General features: G+C 45.6%; 1 protein-coding gene across 4 annotated transcripts in view; it reads right to left on the reverse strand.

The window, feature by feature from the left end:
* LOC127462929 (plexin-A4-like) overlaps positions 1-24325 on the reverse strand; it is a 221722-nt gene that overhangs the window by 118378 nt on the left and 79019 nt on the right. For 3 of the 4 annotated variants that reach the window (XM_051771858.1, XM_051771859.1, XM_051771860.1), the window contains exon 4: positions 11817-11996. In XM_051771858.1, coding sequence (XP_051627818.1) covers positions 11865-11996 — 132 coding nt within the window. In that variant the 3' untranslated portion in view covers positions 11817-11864. Of the gene's footprint in view, positions 1-11816; positions 11997-22657; positions 22707-24325 lie in introns of those variants that run through there. The other variant, XM_051771857.1, reaches the window with a different exon arrangement.

Genomic DNA, 24325 nt, shown 5'->3' on the forward strand with positions numbered 1-24325 from the left:
GAAAATCTCTCCCTCCGGATTATTCCGGCGCTGGCGAAAAATCTTCAAGGCCAACAAGTTGTCACTTTCAAACTTGGAAAATAAACTCCAGGAATTAACCTCATGTTGGGATTTTCGCTGCACCTTTTCTGCCTTATAAATGGTTTCTATGGGGTCAGAGGTGAGTGGGTTTCCCGATGAGTTACACCCAAAAGAGGTGGTTTTAAATGGCAAAGTGATGAAGGTTATAAGGGTTGTGTCAGAGTTTAATGTGGGTCTGGAAGAGAAGATGGAAGAACAGGCATTGTGATGGATTTGGCACCACTTTCACTGGCACTGCTGGAGATGTGACTACCAGCTCAGCCCTTTTGAGCTGTTTCAGGAGATGCTCAACCCAGCAGTTTGATTCAGGGGTCAATGTTGTCCCAGGAAGATCCAAAAATATGGATACCCTGCACCACAGCTCTGGTAGGCATTGCTTAGCCACAGAGAGCTTGACAAGAGCCTTGAATAATCCATCATTTTGTGTTAGTGCTTAACATCTGACAGCAGGGATACATCTCAGCCCCTCTCATGTAGTGCTCGTGGCAGTATTGACCTGTGCAGACTAGTTAAAGACAGAAAAATTCAGGCTTCTTGGAAATATTGGCACAGAGCCTCTTGAAAGATGGTTCTGAGCCCTCATTTTAAATCAAATTAGTCATTCAATATATCTTCATCACATGAAGGATTTCCCTCTGAGCTCTGTGTTGTTTATAAAAGTCCATACCTTGGTGCTTAAGGCCCCAAGCTGAGCATGGGGAAGCTCATACCAGAAAAGCTTCATCCTCTGCTTTGAATTTTGGATCAGCAGGAGCCCCAGCAAGGAGTAGGACTAAATGACAACCCCTGGAGAATGTATTGCCTCATTAGCTTACACCTACAGACAGCTCTGAATGCTCATTTTAAAAGTTGAAGTCCATTTTCCAGCAGTTTCAATGTCATGGTAGGAGAGATGTAGAAAATGGGAGTCACTCCTGGCTAAGGAATCCCCACATGGATTTGCAGGATGGAGTTGAGAGCAACCTATAAAGGTTGTAGGACCACTAGCAGTGAGGCTGGAGTCACAGAAGCAGAGAAGAGAGTGTTTGGCAGGTTGTTAGAACCTTTCACAAGGACAAACTGAGCCAGCAAAGCTTATTCATCACAAAAAAATAGCGTGTTGACTCAGGCTCCCCAAAGAGAAAGGCATTAAAGCAAGCAAGCAAATAAAAACATTGCCCCTGAAAAGAAAGAAAACTTAGGATTTGTACTGTGTAAAATGAGTTGCAAATCCACAGACAGCTGGGGAATCCAGGTAAACAGAAGAAAAGCAAGGTCCTACCGAGGAATTGGCTGGAAGAGAGGAGCTGGGATTTCCCAGCTCTGAAGAAAATGACTCTGTTTTGTTTTTTTTTATGAGCAGAAGTCAAGACACTGATCTTTCTCACAACCAAGGACTGGTTCCCCCTGTGTCCTCCACAGCCTCCTTTTGCTGCACTGAAGCAGAGAAGGCACAAGTATCATCTCATTAACACCTTCCTGCAGCACCCATGAGTTCCATTTGATGCCTCAGCTCAGGAAACCTGAGGAGACCATGACTTGAGGGGCTGTGAGTCCAGGACAGAGACCACTTTGTCACCTGAGCACTCCCTCACAGACAGTGAATCCAGACAAGATGAATCACAGAATTATTTAGTTTGCAAAAACCTCCAAGATCATCAAGTCTAATTGTTCTCCCAGCACTGCCAAGGCCACCACTAACCCATGTCCCCAGGTGCCACATCTACACACAGCTTTTAAATCCCTCCAGGAATGGGGACTCCACCACTGCCCTGGGCAGCTGTGCCAGGGCTGGACAACACTTTTGGTGAGGAATTTTTTCCCCAACATCCAACCTCTTCTGGCACGACCTGAGGCCAGGAGGAGAAATCAGCTTTACTGCTGCTGGAAGGAAACAAGGTCTGCAAAGACCCAGGGGATGAAGGACCTGGAAGAGCTTTAACTGGAAGACATAGAATATCCCAGGCAAAAAACAAGAAGGAGGATGGAGGGACAGCAGGAGTGGTGCAAGGGTGCCCAAATATAAGCGTTGATGTAGGTAAACAGGTTTCTGTATAAATATTTTTATCTGAGACTGAGCCTGGAGGATAATTCAACCTCATTCATTAATGGCTGTGGCCAATTCAGCACCCTTCTGAAATATGGGTGACTCTGAAGGGTTCTTGTAGGTCCATGGACTTCCTGAAATAAGCTGCTAAGTGGGGAAAGGGAGAGGGCTTGTTGAATTCTCTCTCTCTCATTTTAAACACTTGAACAACCTACAGGCTAAGAAAACAATAAAAAAATATAGACTCCATTAAGCTACTTAGAAAAAAAAAACACTGCCTCTGGAGCGTTGAAGCTTGCCAATTTTCTGCCAGTCTCACTGTATTTGTTCTAGTCTGAGAAAGAAAGGAGGAGAAAGGGAAAGGGCAAAAAAAAATAAAGAGCACTAATAACAGATGAAAAACAACTGCGTGAAACACACTTAAATAACATGAGTTGCTCTGATTGTATTTCCCAACAGCCAGTCCTGGGATTGTGCTCTGCAGAAGAAAGTCATGCAAATGTGTAGGGAAAGCAAAGTAAATACACACCTCACACACACACACACAGAGAGAGAGAGAAATAAATAAATAAATCAATCCTGGAATTGGAGAGGGAAATAATTTGCCTCTTCCTGAAGTCTGGAGACAGTGTTTGCAGCTGGGAAGGAACTGAGATTTCCTCCCCATTAGAGTGAGTTTTATTCCAATATCCTCATCCTGACAGCAGCCTCTGCACCCCAGTGCCAGGTGCTGTTCAGGTCTTGGCTTAGTGGGGAAAAAAAGCCCTCATAATATCAGATTTTCTAGTAGAACATCCACCAAAGACTCCTTTGAGGATGCTCTTGTGCAGTCCAGTGTTGGGTGGTCTCCCCTGTTTGTCTGAGATGGGGCTTTCTGTCTGCAGCACCATGGACATGTCACTGTGTATTTTGAGATGGGTAGAATTGCCACCCATCCCAAAAAAGCAATAGCCTACCCTAAATATACTCCAGAGAGCTGTGGCAAGACTGATCAAGGTCATGGCAAACATTTGCTCATGAAGAGGGATTGGCGAGAGCTCTCAGACTGTACATTTCAGAGAGGAGATGAATGTGAAGGGATGATAAAGGTGTATTAGAAAATGATAGAGGGATCTTTTGTTCTTTCTGCCTCATAACACAAGAAAAAGGACAATTCCGCAAGAAAAATGGAATTTAAAATGGGGGAAATATGAAGCTGACAGAAGGAACTGCTTTTTCGCTGCGCTGTATCATCATGGGAACTTCTGAGGCAAAAAGTCAACTGAGCAAAAGGAAGAAGTTGATGTATTTATGCAGCCAACAACAAGAACCACTGCTAGGGAAAATATCTGCCAACCATCCAGTTGTGTGTCTGTCAGCACTGAACAAGTCCGGGATACACTCAGGAGACAGCAATGGGAACTTCTTCAGCCTTGGGCAAAACTGAGCTGCCCTCACGTTCACACAAAAGCAAATCCCACACCCACAGGACCAGGCATTTGCCATTCCCTCACCCCTGGTACCAGCAGAGTTGCAGAGATTACAGGAGATAAGGCCAGAGAGGACTGTGCCAGGGCCTATCCAAACCACCCATCACACCATTCCCTACTCCCTTCTGTCTTTCATCTCTCCAGCTGCTCCTTTGGGCTGTTGTCTTCCCTCTGGTTATTTCTTATCCACCCCTGCCCAGAGGTGGCTGGAGATCACCACAGCTCAAAATCTTCAAATTCCAGTGCAAGCCAGAGGTGAACCACCCCACCTGCAGCCTCCAGCTCCTGCTCCTTACAGCCCCATCTCCCTGACCCCACAGCAGTAAGGAAACCTCCAATCCAACGCTGAGGGCAAACCTCAGGCAGCATTTCTCCTCTCCATCCCACAGAGCCCTGCACAGTAGACAGAGAGGCCAGGCCAGCTGGGACAGAGCTGGCAGCAGCACGTGGAGAAGTCAGAGGGGGTGGTAAAATAGAACAGCTCTGGGTTTGTAGGAGGAGAGGACAGCTCTGATAAATTCCTTTTTCCCTCTCTTGACTGCCCCTGCTTGGTCAGCAGCTCCTCAAGCTCCCAGCTGACAGCACTGTCAGGACACGGGGGCAGAGACTGAGCACCCAGAGATAGGGATGAGGAAGGCAAGTCAGCACCAGCATCCAGAGGTGACACAAAGCCTCCTCCAGTGCCTGCAGCTGATCCCATATGGGTGGACAGTGTCTGCTTTCTGTAGAAAAGATCCCACCTCATCCCATAAGTGAGCCCTGCACATCACAGGGGTGGTGATGTTGCTCTGTGGGATGCCCTGTCCCCCCACAGGACTCTGCTCTCTCCCCCTGCCACGAGAAACTGATGCTCAGAGGTTACACCTGGAAGATCAGGGCTTGTTTTGGCCTTCTCTAGACAAAACTAATAGCAGCAGTCCTACATCCTCGCTTCCCACTGTGCTGCAAAAGAGGAATGTCAGTGAAAGAACAGAGGGATATTAGACCAGGTCTCTGCTGGATCCCCAAATACCTCTGTGATGTACATCACTGCAAAAAACCCTCACCGACACGTGGAGAGTGCGGTGAGGGATGAACAGCAGAGAAAACGAGAGCCAACATAACAACAACTGGTTTCTCTGGAGCTGCACCCCACGGCTCCCCTGAAACCAGCTGCCAAATATGAAGAAACCTCTTTGCAATCCCTCCCTCCCCCAGGCCCCTCCTTCTGCCCTGCGCTCGCCCCCAGATGCACCAAGCCAAAATTCCCTCCTTTTTTCCTTTAATTTCTCACACGCACACGAGCAAACAAACAACTCAGTGCCGGAGGGAGAAGCCCACAGAGTCTCCCGGCGATGGGCAAAGTCCCCCCCCCCTCCCACCCCCGGGAGGGTTCAACCTGCGTCATTGGAGTGCTGGGAAGGAGGAAAACAGCAAAGCTCCCAGGAAGGAGAGGTGTGCAGGGATAGGGGAAGGCTTGTTTCTTCAGTGTAACCCAGATAATCGCATATTCATGAGCCTGAATGAGACATCCCCTGCCAGCACCTCCCAGCCTGGCAGCAGTTCAGGTGTCCCCTCGGTTCAGGTCCTGGCATCCAAGTCTCCACCGTGGATTTATTCTTTTCTTTTTTTTTTCTCTTTTTTTCTCATTATCCTTGCTTTTTCTCTCTCCCTTTCTGGAGATTTGTACTATGCTGGCAGCCTGCCATGCTCACGTCTGCCTCCCACTTCACCCCCATCTGCCATTGTTTCCAATCAGTTTAGGAAACAGCACTGAGAACAATTAGAAAAGATAACGAGGAAGAATTACATAATTACAGGCCACCACATCCAAAGCATTTTCCCAGGCTGAGCTCTGCCTGAGGGAAGGAGAGAGGGACTTAATCACACTCTGTCTTTGCCTTAACTTGACTGTCTTGCCATCATCATCATCACTGGGAGACAGGTCCCCTCTGCAGTTGGACACAGAAAAGGGTTTCACCCAAAAAGACAGTCGGGAGAGAGGAAAATCTTTCTTTCTCCCGTGCCTTATCTGTCTGGGGGAGGTTTCAGCCTCAGCCCTGCCCAGCTGTCTCCCTGGATCTCATCTGAGCAACAGACTTCACCATCGGCAAGAAGGAAGATGCTCAAGGAATTAATCTGCTCTCGAGGTCCCCAGTGGCTCTTATGCAATAGTCCCCAGCTAAGGGAGGCTCTGATGTGCCAGCAGGAAGATCATGAACTGCAAGCAAGACACTGAGAGCAGCTCCACGTGCTGGAACAAAGCTGTGCCCACAGTAGGGGCACCCTCCCAAACCCCCACCCCTGTGAGCACTCCCCTCCCAAACCCTGTCCCTCTAAGGAGATCTCCTTGCTGAAAGGAGCCAAAATCTGGTTGTGAACCTAACTCAGAGCTGTCCTCTACCCCTGCCATCCAAGTCCTGCTTGACATTTCACCTGTGTGGCCTAGGCCACCCATTATTTCAGTATTTTTCCCAAATTCCCCGCTGTGACACCGGAGTCCAGGTTTCTCCAGGTGGCTGGGAGGTGAAGCCAGGAAAGCCAGCGCCGAGTGGCTGCTGTTTGCCTTGCTAAACACCTGCCTAATTTCACCTATCCAATTGCCTCATCCCCCTCCCTACAACAGGTTCGCCACCTGCCAGCTCTTACACTGGAGCTACCAGAGAATATAATGCCAGGAAAGGAGACGTTTTCCCAGGAGAGCACTGTCTTGAATGCTTTTCTTCAGAGGATTTCAAAGCAATTCTCCTGTCATCATCCTTGTGGGGATGGAGGCAGGGACTGCTATGTGAACTGATATTTGATCTGGCTTCAGAGCAGCTCTGAGCTCACTGCATCCTCCTTGCCATCCATGCCAGGGTTGATTTGCTGCTCAGGAGTTATTTCTGGGAGCAAAGAAGCATCTTCGAATTTAAGAATCCACTCATTTGGCCGCAAGCGACTCTTAACAAACATCAGAGTAATTAAAAGCCTCCCAAAAGCAGGGGATCTGGGAAATGCCTTTGATTCTTGCTCTGACTACGGATGCTCTCTCATCCTGACTCAGTGTGTCACAGATGTTAACTGTGAATTCCCCTTCATTCTTTAACCTCCTGAGCTCAGCAAATCCACCATTGCCACGTCCTTCCTGATCGAGGTGTAATTCTGAGCTTTTGAAATTAAACCCCTTTCATGACACCTTTGATTGAGACGTTCCTGCAGAAGGACTCTAGGGCTTCTCTGGTCCCTTTTAAGATGCCATGAAAGAGAGAAACTGTCCAAGCTTTGCAGGAGAGCTTGAAATCTGAAAATCAGGGAAATAACACACAACATGTGGATGTACAGGCTTTCATAGAAGCTTGGAGCAAAAAGGCTGGAGAAGGGGCTTCTTGGAGGTTCCTTCTCCAGTTTGGCTGGTGGCCTTCTGTGTTCCCCACTTACCAGGTCTTGCTGTGCAGGTGGAGCATTAAGTGATCTTTGTACAAAAATCCCCATTTTCTATCATTTAAAATAAATCAGAGAGTGCAACCCAACCTTGGGGAATTACACAGATGAGCGACACAGATATTTCCAAATTAACTCATCTGAGATTCACCATCACAGTGAGTATTCAGACCTGGATTCTTATCATATAAAGTTAAGGAATTCAGGAAATAATCTTAGGAAACTAGTCACCTGCTGCATCAGGCAGATACATGAGATGGAGAAACACTTTTGGAGAGCAGCTCAGATCCAAGGTAGGGACAGACACATCTGGACATACTGATGGCTCAGCATTGCCTGTGGAAGGTTCTAGTGGAAGGTGTCCCTGCCCATGGCAGGGGGTTGGGACAAGATGATCTTCAGGGTCCCTTCCAGCCCAAACTATTCTGTGATTCTGTGAAGCCCAAGGGAGGCCAGGGCAGCTCACTTAGGTGGGTCTGTGTTTCTTGAGGACACGATTCTCAACCATAAATATGCAGCATACAACCATAAATAGACAGGGATTGCACTTTGCTTAACTGGGAGGGGACCAGTCCCGCTGGGGAAGTCTGGACTGGGACACAAGATGCTGGGTAAAATTGTGTTTCCATACATATTAGCAAGTCTGTGGAAGGTTACTCAGATTTCATAGAATCATGGTATCATTTAGGTTGGAAATGACTTCTAAAGTCATTGAGTCCAACTGTTCTTGCAGCAGTGCCAAATCCACCACTAACCCACATCCCCAAGTGCCACATCCACAGGGCTTTTAAATCCCTCCAGGGACGGGGACTTTGCCCCTGCACTGGGCAGCCCCTTCCAATGTCTGACCACCCTTTCAGTAAAGACATTTTTCTCAATATTCAACCTAAATCTTCCCTGACACAACCTGAGGCCAGTTCCTCTTGCCCTGTCTCTTGTTCCCTGGGAGCAGAGCCTGCCTGGCTCCAATCTCCTGTCAGGGAACTGCAGAGAGTGAGAAGGAAGATCTTTAGAAGAGGATTGACTGGCCACCCCATATTTAGGGTTGCCCAGGCCCACTCTGGGTGCAATAACACTCTCAAGCTCTTGCAGGGAGGGGTTTCACACACAGAATTTGAAGAACTCGGGATAGGCTTGGAAAGAGCCAGGGGAAATCCCAGGGAGGGGACAAAAGAAAAAACACACAGGGAGGAGCCAGTGTTTATGAATATGCTTCTGTGATTTAAAAGAGAACACAAACCCAGACAAAGCAGGAGGTTGGTAAAAATAAAAATTCATTGTCTGAAACACGAGCTAAGGAAAATTCTCCTCAAATGAAAGCTCTTCCCCCAAGGTGAGGAGCCCAGGGAAGGGTAGGGGAGGAGGAGGGAGTCCTCTTTTGTCTCAGAAGTGCTCCTTGTGGCACTGGTTTGATTTCCCATTGTTCACAAGATGCCTTCCCATCATTGCCACCATTCTCAAGAGCAGTGAGGTGATGGAGAGGTGTCATTAGCTTAGATGAACACCCCAGGGAAGGACTCCCCTGGTGAAGAGCTAAGATGCCAAGAGCATCCCAGAGGGATGGCTTTGGGGGAAGGGTTTGGTTGGGGTATTTTCCATCACTCCCTCTGGTGACCAGCACCCTGCCAACATTGTGACCCTCCAGGGTCCATCAGACCCCATTTCACCAGGATCCCTACAAGCTTTGCTGCACCTGAGAGGGTCTCCCAGTCTAACCCTCTCTGAGATGAGCAGCTTCTCTCAGTGCCTTCCTGGTCCCAGGAGCCCATCTGCACCACCTCACCCCAGGAGAGCAAATCTCCAACAAAACAACAGCAGAAAAAGAAGCTTTGAGGGCGGGAGAGGAGGGAAAAATGGTTTCAAAACCTGGACACATCAAGAGACTGTTTCCATGGCAACCTCTTGTTCCTCCAGCAACTCAAGCCTGTTTTAATCAGTGGTAGCATTCACCAATAAACTCTGCTGGGGTCTGTACTTCCCTCCCATGGATCTGCACTGGGATGGGTGGGGCCACACGCTCCCAGGGGCAGGGAACACCTTTGGGAAATGATGGTGATTATTTTTTTCCATGAGGTTTCAGTAGCTGCATGTAATCCCTATCCCGTGCCACGGATGGGGTGCAGGGAAGTGCTGTGGGTGCAACCATCCTTAATCTGATTTCTCCTTCTGGAAATTCTCCATCCAAGCAGCTTCCCAGCCTCTTCGACCTGCTGTCAGCAAGTTTAGGCTGTGGTGGCTTGCAAAGCTGCCCCAAAAGCCATGAGGTGCCTTCAGGCTCAACACACACAGTGGAGGAAGGAGGGGTGGGAAAGGTCCGGAGGAAGCTGCTGTGGTGGCACCACATGGTGAGTGTGTCATGGAGGAGGTGAACAGTTCAATCTTCACCAGTGGACACTGGAGATCTTGGTTTTGGTTATTTCCACTGGCCTAATTCAAACCCAGCTTGCTCTTTCCTACCTGGAGCCTGCAAGGTGCCGAATCACACGGTGATACCTCACGGTGGCTTTCATGTGGTTTGTGATGATGTTATTTCCCAGGAGTCCGAGAAGAAAAAGTGGAAATTCAGCTCTGGTTCAACTCCAGAACAATAGATCTGGTTTAGATGGCTTAAATCACCTTCCAGCTCAAGTTCACCTCCATTCCCCCAGGGTTTCTCAGGGCAAGTTTAAACAGTACAAACCCAAGTGATCAAAATTCCCCAGTGCCCTTGGCCTCGGATCTGGAGCAGCTCTGCAAAAAATTCCTCAAGCAGAAAGTGTCACAAATCTCTGTTAAAAAATCCTCATGCTCACTCTTTATACAGCATCTGTCACTTTGGGGTCTGGATTAAAATTGGACAGAGATGTTGACTTGTCATCAATCAACACAAGGCAAGCATTAACCACAGCAAAATACTTCTCAACGTTTTTGATAAGTTTGAGAAGTTTCTTTCTAAAATTTCAGTCTTAAAGTTGTTGATGTTTTATTGCAGAAGGTATTTTCAATCGATTTTTTTAAATGACGAAAATTAGAAAATATCAAAGGGAGGAAGAAAATATTTCATTGAGCTTCAGATATTGAAGAGGGCCCTGTGTTAAAGCTGTGCATTCTCTTGCTGCTTCCTTAAATGCCTTTATTTTAACAGAAAACTGGGGGGAAAAAGTGTTTTAGGTCAACCAAAACATTTTCCATGTGTTTTTGCTTTGAGCCACTGAACCTAAAATCAATTATTTGTACATGTTTAGCCCTGATCCATGACTAGGACTTATCCAGTAATTCAAATAAACACAAATTGACAGTAATCTCATTTTGTTTGGGTTTGCTCTCTGCAGATGTTCCAATGGACCAGTTTGCTTTCTGCAGACGGACCAGTTTAGCACCCGGGAATTTTTTCAGGCATAAACACGGAGCAATTTTCAGGGACTGCCTCTGGAGAGTGAATTTGGAACACAAGAGTCTACGACAGAGCACATAAATAAGTGGTCTGTCACGTTGGACCAACCACAGCCTGAATTTCGTGGGTTTGGGATGAAATACCTGACAGAGTTCTCTGCTTTTTCCAGCAGGGATCACCCAGTGGACCTGATTTGCCCTAAAATGATGGGCAAATTCTTTGCTGTCAAACCATGAAGCTCCTGCCTCAGGGCATCCAGAATGCTCAAGGTCTGCACGGCTTCCAAAGGCAGATTTGGGGAAGAAAAATCCACTGCAGGCATTAAACACGGTAGCAGCACATAAAACCATCCCAGCCTCTCCCCAGGAATTCCTCTTCCCCATGGCAAACTGTGTCCCTGGTGCCTCTGTGCACCTTCACTTCAGCTTCTGCTCACTGTAAATATTTAACAAAGCTTGATGTCTCCAGAGACCCCCTCGCAGCCTCCTCGGCTGAGCATCTGAACACCAGCCAAGGTTAACAAATTTGAGTGAAATGTCACAGCTTAGCCCTTCCTTCCTTCTCTGGCACCCTCCAGAGTGTGGATTCATGCTCCACAAGCCACAGGGTGTTGTTGTATTTGTTTTTTCTTGCAGGGAGCTATTCCCATCTAATGCTTTGCCTGACAGCTGCTGTGATTAATAGGGGACGTGCCAAAAGCCACATACTATTATTATTATTATGGCAACATTTAGAGGTCACAACCAAGAGCAGGGTCCCGTTGTGCCAGGCACTGCACACTGTTGGAAGTGGTGCCTGACTGAGAAAACCTCCATCTAAGCAGGAACTTCTGGGAATAGAGGAAAATATGTTACAAAATCCTGAGTGGTGTGGGGTTTTTCTACAGTTCCATGCACAAGGCAAGCAGGAGAAGGGAATAAATGTCCCCCAGCGTGCTAATCCATGCTGCCCACCAGCTGGGGATTAATGTTCAGGCATCATGATTCCAGCATTGCACAGAGTACATGCACAGGTACAAGGTTTTAGGTTACTGGGTTAGATTGCATCAGCAAGGTTAGACTAGAACATTCATAAGAGGAAAAAAAAAAAATCCAGTCCAAAACAAGCAAAAAATCCCCAAAATATTGTTAGTCAGTGTTAAAAAGCCATGCCTTCAGTATAGACTTCTTATTCCACCCTGAAGAGCTCAACATTCCCTCTTTGTGACATGCATGTTACAGAACTGCCTCACTTCCTAAAAAGATGAACCCAAACATCAAATCAAGGGACTTGACCAAGGTTTCAGAACAATTTGCTGCCAATGGCACACATAAAAACCCGAAATCATCACAGCTTGTCCAATGTGTTGTCACATAGATCCCACACCCTGCTCTGGAAGATCCAGCATTCCTCATATTTCCCTGCACCATGGGCCTTATTGGAAACCTTCTGGTCTCCAAGGTGGAGACTAAAGGTCCTGGCTTGATTTTTGTCAGATGGTAAGAAGTGGAGATTTAGATGCCCAGAGGAAATATTATGTGTCCTGCAGCCACACAGATGAATTCCCGGATTCATTCAGCCACATGAGGCTGGGTAATATTCCATCTCCAGTTATCTGTTTGCCTTTGAATTCAGGTATCATTCCACCCCCAGTAAGATATTGCAGCTGAGAGGGAGAGAAACAACAAAAAAAAGGGTAAAAAATACAGCAGTGGAAGCACAGGCATAAATTATTATTTAAAAGATACAGTTACCTACAAGCTGTAAGCTCCTTATCATCCCAAAATATTTAATTTTCAGGCTTTGTTCATGTTTGCGTCCAGGGGTTGAAATCTGAACCCTGATATCTGCCCATATCCACTTTTCAGCACTACTCCAGAATTGATGGACTTTTCAAGTCTTCATGGACACTTGTGTTGTCAGCATTGGGAAATGTAAAAAGACACAAAAGCAGGTTATGAACCCCCTAAACTGGAGCCAGTTTGGGCAAAAAGAGACCAGGATACCTGAGGATGTGGTAGATTAGTTTTAGGACTGGCCCTGTTTTCCCCTTGAAGGAAACTAGCTGGAGAAAACAGGCAGAGGAATGTTTTCCATCTGAATCTATGAATCATTCATGACAAACATGTGCCCCTTTTCTGTTCTCCCAGCCCTGAATCTCCACTGGCAAGCTATGGACAAGTGCAGCTCTGTGACTTTCTATTCTCTGCCCTTCCCACCTCCCAGTGGAAAAGTCCTAGCTTGGGATCTCAGCTCTGTGTGATCCAGGTGGAGGTCTGGGACCTCACACAACCCTCATGTCATCTCATCTGCTCCCAGGAGCAAGGTCTGTCTCCAAGTGCAAGGTGGGAGCACAGTCAGAGCCAGAGCAAACCCTCTTCCCAGGGTTATTCCAGTCCCACACAAAGGAAGAATTACTGAAAAGAGTGAAAGGAGGGAATAATTTCTGAATATACAAACTGCAACACATGAAAGTCTTGGATGTTGCCATGGACTGGTGCTCCTTTCTCTACCCAACAGGAATAAATCCTCCACAATCACACAGCACAGGGAGCTCAGTGTGGGTTTTGTATTAAGTCAGAGCCACCTTCACTTCAAAATAGAATAAATAAGTAAATAAGAGTGAATAACACAGGAAAGCTGCCTTGGATCCTGGTGGGATATTACATTTGCCTGGGCCTGTCAAAGCAGGTAAACTCGACTCTGCAGAGGAAATTACATTATGATACACCACGGCCAACTGGGGGAAGAAAGAAAGTTGTCCCCCAATAAAACCCAATTTGCCTTCCTTTTGCAGTGCTGTCTCTGAACTAACCAGCCTGAAACTGCCTAAAAAGGCTCTGACATGCAATTTATACCACGGTGGAGGACAATAATTTCCCTTAAAGATGAGAGATCATCAACTGAATCGGAAAACGGTTACACCTGTGGAAGGTGAGTTTAATGTAACAGTTCTGGGAGAATGGAAGAAGTAATTCCACTTTAAAAACAAACAGAAAGAAACCAAAATAAAATAAAAAAAAAAATAAACCCCAAACCCACCACAACTCCCTGCAATGGAATCAATCAAATCTCTCCTCCGTGGCCGGTTGCTGACTGTCCCTTGTTTGTGCAAATAAGAGGCTCAAACAAGATCTGGGGCTTTGGAAGTGCTTCTGAGTTATTGGCTTTTCCGTGCTCATGAAAAATCATCATGTTTATGATTTTTGGAGGAAAAAAAAATTAAAATAAAAGAAAGGAAAAGCATATGGAACATCAGAGGAGAGGGGGAATGGCATGGAGCACAAAGCCACCCTCAGCAGAACCCACCAGCAGCCCGTGGAAATCCTTTCCCTTTATTACAGATGCAGCTGAAGAGCATTAAAAGAAAATAAAAACCAACAAGAAGCAGGGATGGTTTTATCAAACCTCCACAAAAGTTGAACTGCTCCTGGGAGCTTTTTTTCCCCCCCTGTTCTGAACAATTCAGCAGCGACAGAAAGGCTGATTTCTCCTGTGTACACCCCCCGTAATTCCAGCGTGGGATTTGATGTTTCAAAAGGAAGCTTCAATCCCCGTGAATAAAAGCAACTGTTTGAAAGAGATTATTCACCTGCCATGTAACCCAGCCAGGAGGGAGCTGTGATAGGGCAGACTCTACCCCTCCAAGTCCAGACTCAAGCAGAGACATCAGTAATGAATTTTCATCAAGTGCTGATAGGAAGGAAGTTATCTGCAGCTCTTCCTTCTCCCCGTGGCCTCCTCACATCTTGAGTATTTACCACAGCCTGCACTGTCCCTTTCTCCTAAGGCTGATATGGCTTGGCTTTTTCTGAAAGAGCAAAAAAGATTTGATTCAAGAGGGAGCCTTCTTTATTTGTTCCTGTCTGTAACTCCAAAGTCAAGGCTCCATCTCATGGTTTCTGGAGGCCTCATAACTCTCCTCTCACACAGATCTGTTTGTTGCCTGCTCTGAGCTTCCTTCACATTCTCCCTGCTGCTTGACTTTCCCCCAATAACCTGTGTTACAGACCTTGGAAAGAGACAGCCAGTGATAACCTTGGAGATAACTCCAGGTTTTTTATCTACTGGGAGGAGAGAAAATAGCTTTAAATAAAAATGGAAATTTAAAGGGGAGGGAGGACAAGAGGTGATAACAACACCCAGGTCCTGCTGTCAAATAGCTCAGTGTAGTGTTTACCCTTCATATAAACCCATGAGATAGCCAAGGGCTTTATTATCTTGAAAATAGCCAGCACTGGATTCAGCTTCAGCCCATCTATTTTGCAGGTGCTCTCTGAAACCTGTGTGATGGAGACAATTAATTGCCATCAGCGTATCCCTGCCTTTCCAGTTTCCCTCCAGACAATCCTAAAGTCAGTCACCTGACCCTGCTTTCCTCCTCCCTGGGTAGCAGGTCTCCTTTCTGCTCCCAGGGATGACACAAGGAAGCATGAAGAATAAAGGGGAGGACAGTTCCCTTGTCCATCTTCCCAGGAGATAGCAGCCACCTCCAGCTCCTAAGGATCCTGAGAGACCACATCCACCTCTCATGAAAAATTTAGGCAAACCCTGAAGACAATTAGGATACTGGGGCTTAGAAGATGCTTTACCAGACCTGCACTGGACACATGGAAGTGGTTCATCCCCATGATACTCTAAAATAACAGTGAAACCTTGGATTAGTCTCATGTGGTGTCCACCCCAAGCCATACAAAGCATTTCAGAAGAGGGAACAAAACCTTCACTGTGAATCACATAAAAAAATTCCCCTGTGGAAATTAATGATCTAAGACCTGTCTCCAACCTGAAGCACAAAGCTTAAAATTCCCTCAAAACTTTTCCTTACAACACACACTTACTGGCAGCTGGGAAAATGAAGCTTCCTCAGGCTTCTGATGGCACAGAGGGTTGGACTGGTCCTAAAACTGACCCCAACAGTTAAAGCAACTGTGTGAAGATGAAAGACAACTCTGTGTGTTATTAAACCTGTCTCAGTCCAAATAATAAGGATCACCAGGCACCTGGAATAGCATAAATTTCAGTGTAGACAATAAAATCTGCTTCTTACTATGACTTCAGCTTACTTTAGCCCTAAATCTAAAGGTCCATCAAAGCTTGGACTTGATCTTTGAGGTCTTTTCCAACCTTTATGACTGTAAATCAGAGCTCCTTCCATGGGCTTTTTGGTTCCAGTGAGTGGAAGCAGAGGAAATCATAAGAGGACAAGATAAGAAGCTGAAGTATCAAACAAGTGGAGATCAAGATTCCCTTGATATGCAAGAGTTTATCTTCCTGAGTTGTTTATTTCCACCCTCCGTGGGTTTTATCCATATGCTCTTTGTCATGGAGCCTGTCTCTGTTGTCCTTTCAAACCTTATATCCAAAACATGTAAGCTGGAAACATTTTTGTTTTGTGCCTTTAGGGAAGCATCAGGGGAAGGAGAAAATGGAAGAAGCAAAAAGCAGTGGGAGAGGGAGAGAAAGGGGAAAAAACCTAATAAAGGGGAAAGAGGAAAAAATTAAAGGGAAAAAAATATAATTAGCAGAAGCAGAAACTTGTCCTGACACAAATTAATCCTGTTCTTCTAGGCGTTATTCCAGGGAGGAAAAAAGGGTCAGGGAACCCAATTTCCTACCCTTCTTTGATGGAACTTTGCAGTGCCAAGGAAGCAGAGTATTCCTATCATCCCAAGCTATATTTAATGTCACAATATACGAATTTGCATGCTTGAGAAAACAAAAATGCAGATATTCTGGGCCAAATTTATGAAGAACCAGCTTGTTGCTCATCCATAGAACTATTCCCAAAAAGAGCACAAATCACAGGTAATCCTTGAGGTCACCTGGCTCATAAAAGTTTTATTCAGATCCCCAACAGGGATACATCACCTATTTTCCTATGGAACTCTAATTGCTTTGTTCTGACTTAGGAGGAGGGTTTGGATTTTGCTTCTCCTTGGTATTACTGAAAAAATTAATAACTTGAAAATAATTAAAACCTGCCATTTTTCACCCAGAGGTGACAATCTCCTCCCAAGCCAACAGCTTGACACAATCTGCCCACACCCCTCTTTGGGGACTGAAAAACTGGGATTCAGCCCTGTTCAGTGACTGACAAATCCAGTGACTTCCATCAGCTTTGGCTCAGATTTTAACTTTATTAAAGTGATTAATTCTGGAGGAATGCAGCATCTCCTCTCTCATCACTCTTGAAAACATACTCAGATACATCCCCAACCTAAAAAAGACTCCTTACAGTCACACAGCCCGGACAGTCCCATTCCTTTGGAGGAGAAGTTGCCAGCTGTCTATTTTTAAGACCTTCACTGAGGAGGGAGAAGACAACCTTGGATTTTTAGGCAGTTGGAAAGGTTTTGCTGGGTCTAAGTCACAGGTTCAGGGAACAAACAGCTGCCTCTGGCAATGGCCAACAGCAGATGCCAAAGGAAGAGTAGAGGAAAAGGGTGAAAATACAGCAATATGCACCCAAAATACTCTTTTTGAGCATTTTAGGCTGAGGGACGTCCCAAGCCAAGTGTAGAAACTTCACAGTTAATGGACCTCCGCTGAAAACTTTGCTGAAGTTTTTTGTGGCTGTTTTTTTTTAAATCCAGAATATGTCCTGCAGCAGGAGGTTCTACCAGTCCATTAGTTTTTGTGACCTGAAAGATGTTGGGGGTTTTTTTCCCTCAGAACAAGTTTACATTTGTTTCGAACCTGACATCTCATTCCCTGAGAAAGTCCCCAGCTCTTACGCTGGAAAAGACAATAAATAATTGATATGTACACACTTCCCATGGAAGTTACTCCCCCCAGGCCCAAAATGAAGCCAACAAAACCCAACAACAGCAAAGATCAAACAGTGCTAAAAGCTGGATTTTTTTACCAGGAAAAGAAAATAGAGGAATAATGCTGGGGCTGTCTTTTAGGAGACCTCAGTTTTCAGATGATTTTTAATCCATTCCAGCCTTACATCATGGTTCCATGTTTGCTGTTCTTACTAAATAATTGACCCCTACATAACAACATCTGCTTCTTTACCAAAACTTCTTTTTTTCTGGCAAAAATTTACATCTTTTGCTGCCAGGCTCTCCCAGGACTTGATTTTATGGATGTCAGACCCATCTCACTTTCAGATTTCAGCAGCTAAACCTAAATTCAGCACCCCCCTCTCTCTCTCTCCCTCTGGGTTTCTGCACGTCCATTATGCACATTTTCATTAGGAACATTTTGCAAGTGGATCTGTTGATTCATTGTATTAGAATTGCAAACAAATGGCATCATTTTCCCTGCACGCTCCTCTTGGAGAATCCAGCATTGATTTCCCAGCATTGTGGGGCTACTTGACTGACACTTCTGGCTGATTTGAACCCTTTAAGATTTCTTGCTGAAACCCCTTCTGCTCATCAGCTTTTCTGCAAGAGCTCAAGGGCTTGCAGGAGCTCAGGCACCTGTATTAGTTTAAACAGGCTCCACATTTCCCTGTTCTGTACAAGATTTGCCTGGAAATCAGAATGTGACAGCAGAAAGCTGGAAACGAAGGGCCAAATTCAACTCCATCCCTCATGTAATTCCACTGCCTTCGAGGTTTGTCAGATGGGCATGTGCATTTTTATCCAGACCTTCAAAGGGCCCTTGATGCTCTAGGCAGTCAATGCACTATTTAATCCTTCAAGTGCTGGGGTTTTTTCCTTTTTCCTCTGTGTTTTTGTCTTTTTAAGAGATAAATGTGAATTTGCCATGGCTGCTGTTACGTCTGAAACCCCAGCAAAGTATTTTCAAATACTGTCATATTCTTTGCTTGCATAAAGACCCATATTAATGGGTCTCACACACCTTCACAAATATCTGGGGATCCTGATGTGTCAGACTTGCATGGAGAAGTTTAGGATCTTGCAGAGGGACAGCAGCAGCAAATGATTTGTCACCACTGCTGCAGAGCAGGGTCTCTCTGCAGAGACCAATGCCAACAAAACAACGTGTTTAAATGTGACACTTACAAGAAATCAAATTATCTTTTCATTAGAGGGGAAAACAGGATAGAAAAAGTCCATTTGGGATTTCCCATGGAAATCACCAGGAATTTTTGCACTGCTTTTAGTGGGAGCTGTGTCCTGCTCAAAGTTCTCATAATATTTCAGGGTATTCTGCCTTAAAACAATAAGGGTTTGCCACCTTCAGTAGTAAAGTGTCTTCACACTCCTATGAAATGCAGAATCACAGAATGGTTTGGGTTGGAAGGGACTTTAAAGATCATCTACACCCCCTTGTCATGGGCAGGGACACCTTCCACTAGCCCAGGTTGCTCCAAGCCCCAACCAACCTGACCTTGGACACTTCCAGGATGGGGCAGCCACAGCTTCTCTGGGCAACCTGTGCCAGGGCCTCACCACCCTCCCAGGGAAGAACTTCTTCCCAATATCCAATCTAAATCTCTCCTCTTTTAGTTTAAAGCTATTCCCCTTTGTCTTATTAATGTCTGCCCAGGTAAAAACTCACCCTCCCCCTTTTTTTCCAAGTCCCCTTTAAGTACTGGAAGGTCACAATGAACCTGGACAGTGATGTCAGAGATCAGGTCTCCTTGCAAATGGCCAATTAAGGAGGCCAAAATGTCCAGTTGCTAATCTCAGACTTTAAAACAAAGCACCAGAGCATCAAAACCATTGATTCAGTACCAGTACAGAACCCCCAGCTCATGAGGAAAAGGGCCTTTAGGTGACCAGAGTCCAGATGTTACACAGGAAGCAGAAGGAAAGATCTTTTACTGCAGGAAGCAGTCTTTTCAAGACAAGTGAAATTATTTCAGGTCCTTAAAAACCAAATTGTGCAAAGCCCTGGATAGCACACTGATTTGATGCTAAATGTGAGCTCTTGAAGAGGAGATAATTGACAAACCCTTCCAAATGTTCTCCCTTTGCTGACTGGAGAACTGAGCCTTCATCCAGCTGGATTCAAAGGCATCTCGTGCAGAGACCTGAGGGCATCTCAGTGCAGGAATGAGCTCCTCTCTCTGCTGATGTGCCTCCCACACAGATCATCCAAAGCCTGGCCCAGTGCCATCAATAATGATATCTCCTGGGTGTGTTTCCCTTCTGACTGGCTGACTGATTTTATTACTGTGGCAGAGAATTGCAAAATATGAAGTGCTCAGTGCACCAAAGTGACATTTGTGTAAGTTACACTGTAAATAGTTCCTGACACGCTGACGTTGTTGGGAATGTAAGGATGGTAAGAGGCTATTAATTACATTATTGCTTAATCAGCACCAAGCACTGCTGTTCTCCTCTCCAGTCCAGCTGCTTGGCTGGTGACGTGTCCTCCAGAGAGCAGGCTGGGAATGCAGGAGAGCACTGCTGATGCCAAATGATGGTGCACAGCAGGGCAGAACCCCACACAACATCTGTGCACATCTGGAGCTGCCTTTATGAGCCTTAAATTAACAGGGTGTCTGGAAGATATCAGTTCTGTCCCAGCCCTGAACTGAATCTATGAGGAGAAAGGGCCTTCAGCCTTTTCTTGGTTCCTCGGATGAGTATCAGAATTGATCTTTCTTGTTTTTGTTTTTTTTCCCTGCCTTCTCTTTCCTGTTTCTCCACATCCTTAGAAAACCCCGCTGCAAATCTGAGAAACTAATTCTCAGTGCTGGAGTAACTCAGGCTTTCCCTATGCCCCAAAAAGTCGTGTACATCCAGGACAGAAAAAGATGATTTCACCCTTTCATGGATACAATTCTCAGATTTATGTGAATGTCTAAACCTGTGGGATTTATGAACTCTGATATCTTCATTGCTTACTCGAGGAAATGGCCTCAAGTTGTACCAGGGAAGGTTTAGGCTGGATATTAGGAAAAAGATTTTCATGGAAAGGGTTGTCAAGCTGAGGAACAGGCTGCCCTCAGGGAGGGTCAAGTCACCATCCCTGGAGGAATTTAAAAGCAGTGCAGATGTGGCATTTGGGAATGTGGTTTAGTGGTGGCCTCAGCAGTGCTGGTGGTTGGACTCAATCTGAGAGGTCTTTTCCTAAATGACTCTGTGATTGAGTTTTATAAAATCCATTCTTTTACACGCTGTCAAAGTTCCTTGTAGGTCAGATCCAGAATCTCTGAGACTCCAAGAAGTCAGAGCGAGAGGGCAGAAAAAGACTGAAAAGTCATCTGGTCTGACCCTCTTTCAGTGCAAGAAGAAAGAGGCTCCCTTGGGGAGACTGGGGCGAAAGGACACAGAGAGGCAGCTCTGGTAATGGGGAAACCATTAGCCCAATGAGTTGAAAAAGTGACAGACTGATAAGAAGTAGCCTGAGTATGAGGAACAACTTCCTGACAGCAGGAAGTATCAGACTGCAGGAGAGAGGCCCGGGGGGGAAATGTCGAGAGGACCAGCATCGAGCCACTTAAAACAGAACCAAACAAATTTGGAAGGAAACCTGCAATGACCAGGAGACTAAACCAGCTACAATATCTTAGCAATAAGTCTTTTCCATAGCTAATAATTCATGAGGAGATATCAGGAGACCCAAACAATGTCCAGAGAGGAATGCAGCTGAATTACTCGACTTCGCTGAACGAGCGGACAACTACTGCAGTTCATGTGTCCCCTGGGACCTGGTGCAGCTGAACTTGGCTCAGCAGAGAGATTTGCAAAAAGGCCAGAATGGAAATCCCTACCCAGTACTGGCCAGAAGCAGCAGCACTGCAAGATCCACCACTACACGTGTTGTTACAGGCAGGAATGTTGCAGCACTTAAAGGATTTCTAATCTCCAGGTGACCCCCAGAAGGTTGGGAGTGTCATCCAGTGGGGATCTGAAATTTAGGACCAGTCTTTACCAAGTAGAAAGCCATGCAGGAGAGCCTTTGCCAGATCTCTTCCCACAACTCTCAGCTTGGATATTGAGTGACAACACAGTCACTCAGAATCATAGAATTTAGAATCATAGAATGGCTGGGGTTGGAAGGGACCTTAGAGAACATCTAGTTTCAACCCCTCCACATGGGCAGGGATGCCACCCACTAAATCAGGTTGCTTAGGACCCCATTCAACCTGGTCTTGAACACTTCCAGGGATGGGGCAGCCACAGCTTCTCTGGGCAACCTGTGCCAGGGCCTCATCACCCTCACAGGCAATCATTTCTTCCTAATATCTAATCTAAATCTCTCCTCTTTTTGTTTAAAACCCTTCCCCCTTTTTCTCTCACCATTTGCCCAAGTAAAAAGTCACTCTCCCTCTTTTTTATAAACTCCCTTTAAGTACTGAAAGGCCACTGAAGAAGTCATTTATCATCACAACTGTCCCCTGGGAGATGACCCATCAAGGACAATGTACCCATCAATATCCTGGCAGGTCATGCTGATTCCAAGGATAAACCACAGATAGTTGGGAGCACGTTATTCACTTCCAGGGTTGCACTTCTGCAGAAACAACTGGGTTAGGAGATGCTGGGACATCAGACCCAGAAAGATTTGAGTTCATCCAAGCCTGGAGATTTAAGAAGTGAGGGCTACTTGAGTACACACCACAGCCCCTGAATCAAGACTCACATTCATTCACTGGTTCTGCCTCTGACTCGCTGTCTGACCTTGAGAAAGTCATTTAATCTCTCTGTGCCTCAGGATCTGCATAAAAATAATTATTATGGTTGATGTTTTATGGGAAAAGACTGCTACCATATAAAACATCACTCTAAAACGCCCTTTTCAAATCCTTCATTAGGAAAAAAATCTACAGGGGGGCAGAATTTCAGAATCTTATTAAGCATTTCCCAGTGCCTCAGTGTCTTTGACTAACTCTCAATACACACTATGCTACATTTAGATCAAAATTGGGACTATGAATTGTTCATAAAACCTTCTATCTTACACCAGTGGCAGCTTGAAGTTCAGATGATGAATTGTATCTAATTAGTTATTTTGTCATTTGCAAAGATAGCTGGATAATAAATCACTATTTCTAGCTAGAAAACTTTGACTTAGCATCTCCCTTCTTAATCAACTTTTGAGCCATTCATTAGGTTTTCATACGGAAATCCTTTTTCTAACAATTGTCAAGAAACCAACATTTTTCATGTTAAAATGAAGTTGGAGATTGGGCAGTTATTTTCTTATTTTAGGAAAAAAAATCCTTGATTACTGTCAGCCAAAAAACCATAATACATTCAGCTTAAAGCTTATCTTCTGTAAAATAAACATTGCTATGATTTTTCACCCCATTTCAAGCCTTCCAGCCAGAGAGCAAAGGCAGGGCTTTATTGACAGAACTCTTTGCCAGAACAGTTTTCCTCCCTCTGTCTCAGGTTATGATCTCTGGGAAAGATGGCAAGAAAAAGAGGGAGTTTTTGAACCCCTTCATACCATCATCATTCCTCAGCTGGTCATGCAAGGTCCTTCAAAGAGGAACAGTCTTCATCATCCCAACACAGAGCCCAGAAGAAAATGAAGGAAGAGATTGATCAGTTCAGAGGGATCAATTCCACCCTCCCATATTATTTTCCCCTCTTTCATGGCAGAAATTATTAAGCAGGTCTTTAGCTGCCACTCATCCCAACTGCAGAGACAAAAGTCTTCTGCGTGGAGCCACCACAGCTCAATCAGTGTCACCACGATTCCTGTCACTCACATATCACCTGAGTCATTTATATGAAAGATTTTCACCGAGCTGGGACTGTAAAATGTCTCAGCATCACCTGCTTTTCACACAGAAATACAAAGGAAAGGCAGGGCTGTGTTTCCTTGGGCTGTTTGGGAAGCTGCAGTGGTGGCAGTTGCTGGTGTTTACTGGACAGAACTGTCACTGTTAGAGGAAAAGAAGGGTGGTGGGGAGCATGAGTTATGCCTTCAGTTATTTAAAATCAACATGTTGATGTGATAGCTTTCTGGTCACAGCTTGGATTTCCCTCACTGGGTTTCCAGCAGGATCTTCCTGCCTGCAGCCCTGGAGAGTTTCTGGAATTCTACCTTTGCCTCCAAGCAAGCTCCTGTGAGGGATAAGCCAACTTGGAGGCTCGGAGGATGGACTCTCCTTGTGGCCCACACTGCAGAGAAGGTCAAGATGACCAGCCTGATTAGAAATTCAACTTTGGCAGGATCAAGGAAAGTCAGTGCAGTGTGAGATACAATGACCCGTGTACTGAGCTCATGCACCTGATGGATATTCTGGGAGGATATTCCACCTTCAACTCCACCTCTGCCTAATAAGACCAGAGGGAACGTCAGAAGGAGCACAAAGGAATCCAGCATCAGTGTCCAGAGCGTGCTGATGAATCCTAATGGCCTAAAAGGGAGGGAAAGCCATGGCCAGGGTCATCCTCAGTGATTACACGAGGTCTCTGGACACCCAGGGGGGAGGGAACCCCCACATTGAGGGCAGGTCCTTCTGTGAACTGTTGTGCTCTGTATGCTCAGCTGCTTCCCTGGGCTGGTCCTGAGCTTAACCACAATAAAGTCCCAGAACCACAGAATCTGTTAGGTTGGAAAGGACCTCCAGGATCATTGAGTCCAACCATTAACCCAGCGCTGCCAAGCCCACCACTAAACCACATCCCTAAGTGCCACATCTACAAGGCTTTTAAAACAATTCAGGTGACAGAGTTCCAAGGCAACAAATTAAGACAGATAGAAGCATCCTGCCAAATTCTTCCAACACTATTCCTCAGGCTATTGCTGCATGCAGTACCTTTTGCCTTTAATCCAATACCTCCTTAACTTTAGGAGAAGGTTTGATGTTTTCTTACTGCCCTCTATGCAACTAGTCCCCTCAAAATCAGGGATTTAATTTAAAAGTGCACATAGACAACACCAACTCCATGCTTCCAGTTTTTCAAGGAGATTGATCATACAATCACAGAATCACAGAATGGTTTGGGTTGGAAGGGACTTTAAAGATCATCCAGTTCCACCCCCCTGCCACAGGCAGGGACACCTTTCACTAGACTAGGTTGCTCCAAGTCCTGTCCAAACTGGCCTTGAACACTTCCAGGGATGGGGCATCCACAGCTTCCCTGAGCAACCCGTTCCAGCATC

Source organism: Manacus candei, unplaced genomic scaffold (assembly GCF_025592945.1).
Source record: "Manacus candei isolate 608988 ecotype Guabito, Panama unplaced genomic scaffold, ASM2559294v1 h1tg000146l, whole genome shotgun sequence".
Classification (NCBI taxonomy): domain Eukaryota; kingdom Metazoa; phylum Chordata; class Aves; order Passeriformes; family Pipridae; genus Manacus; species Manacus candei.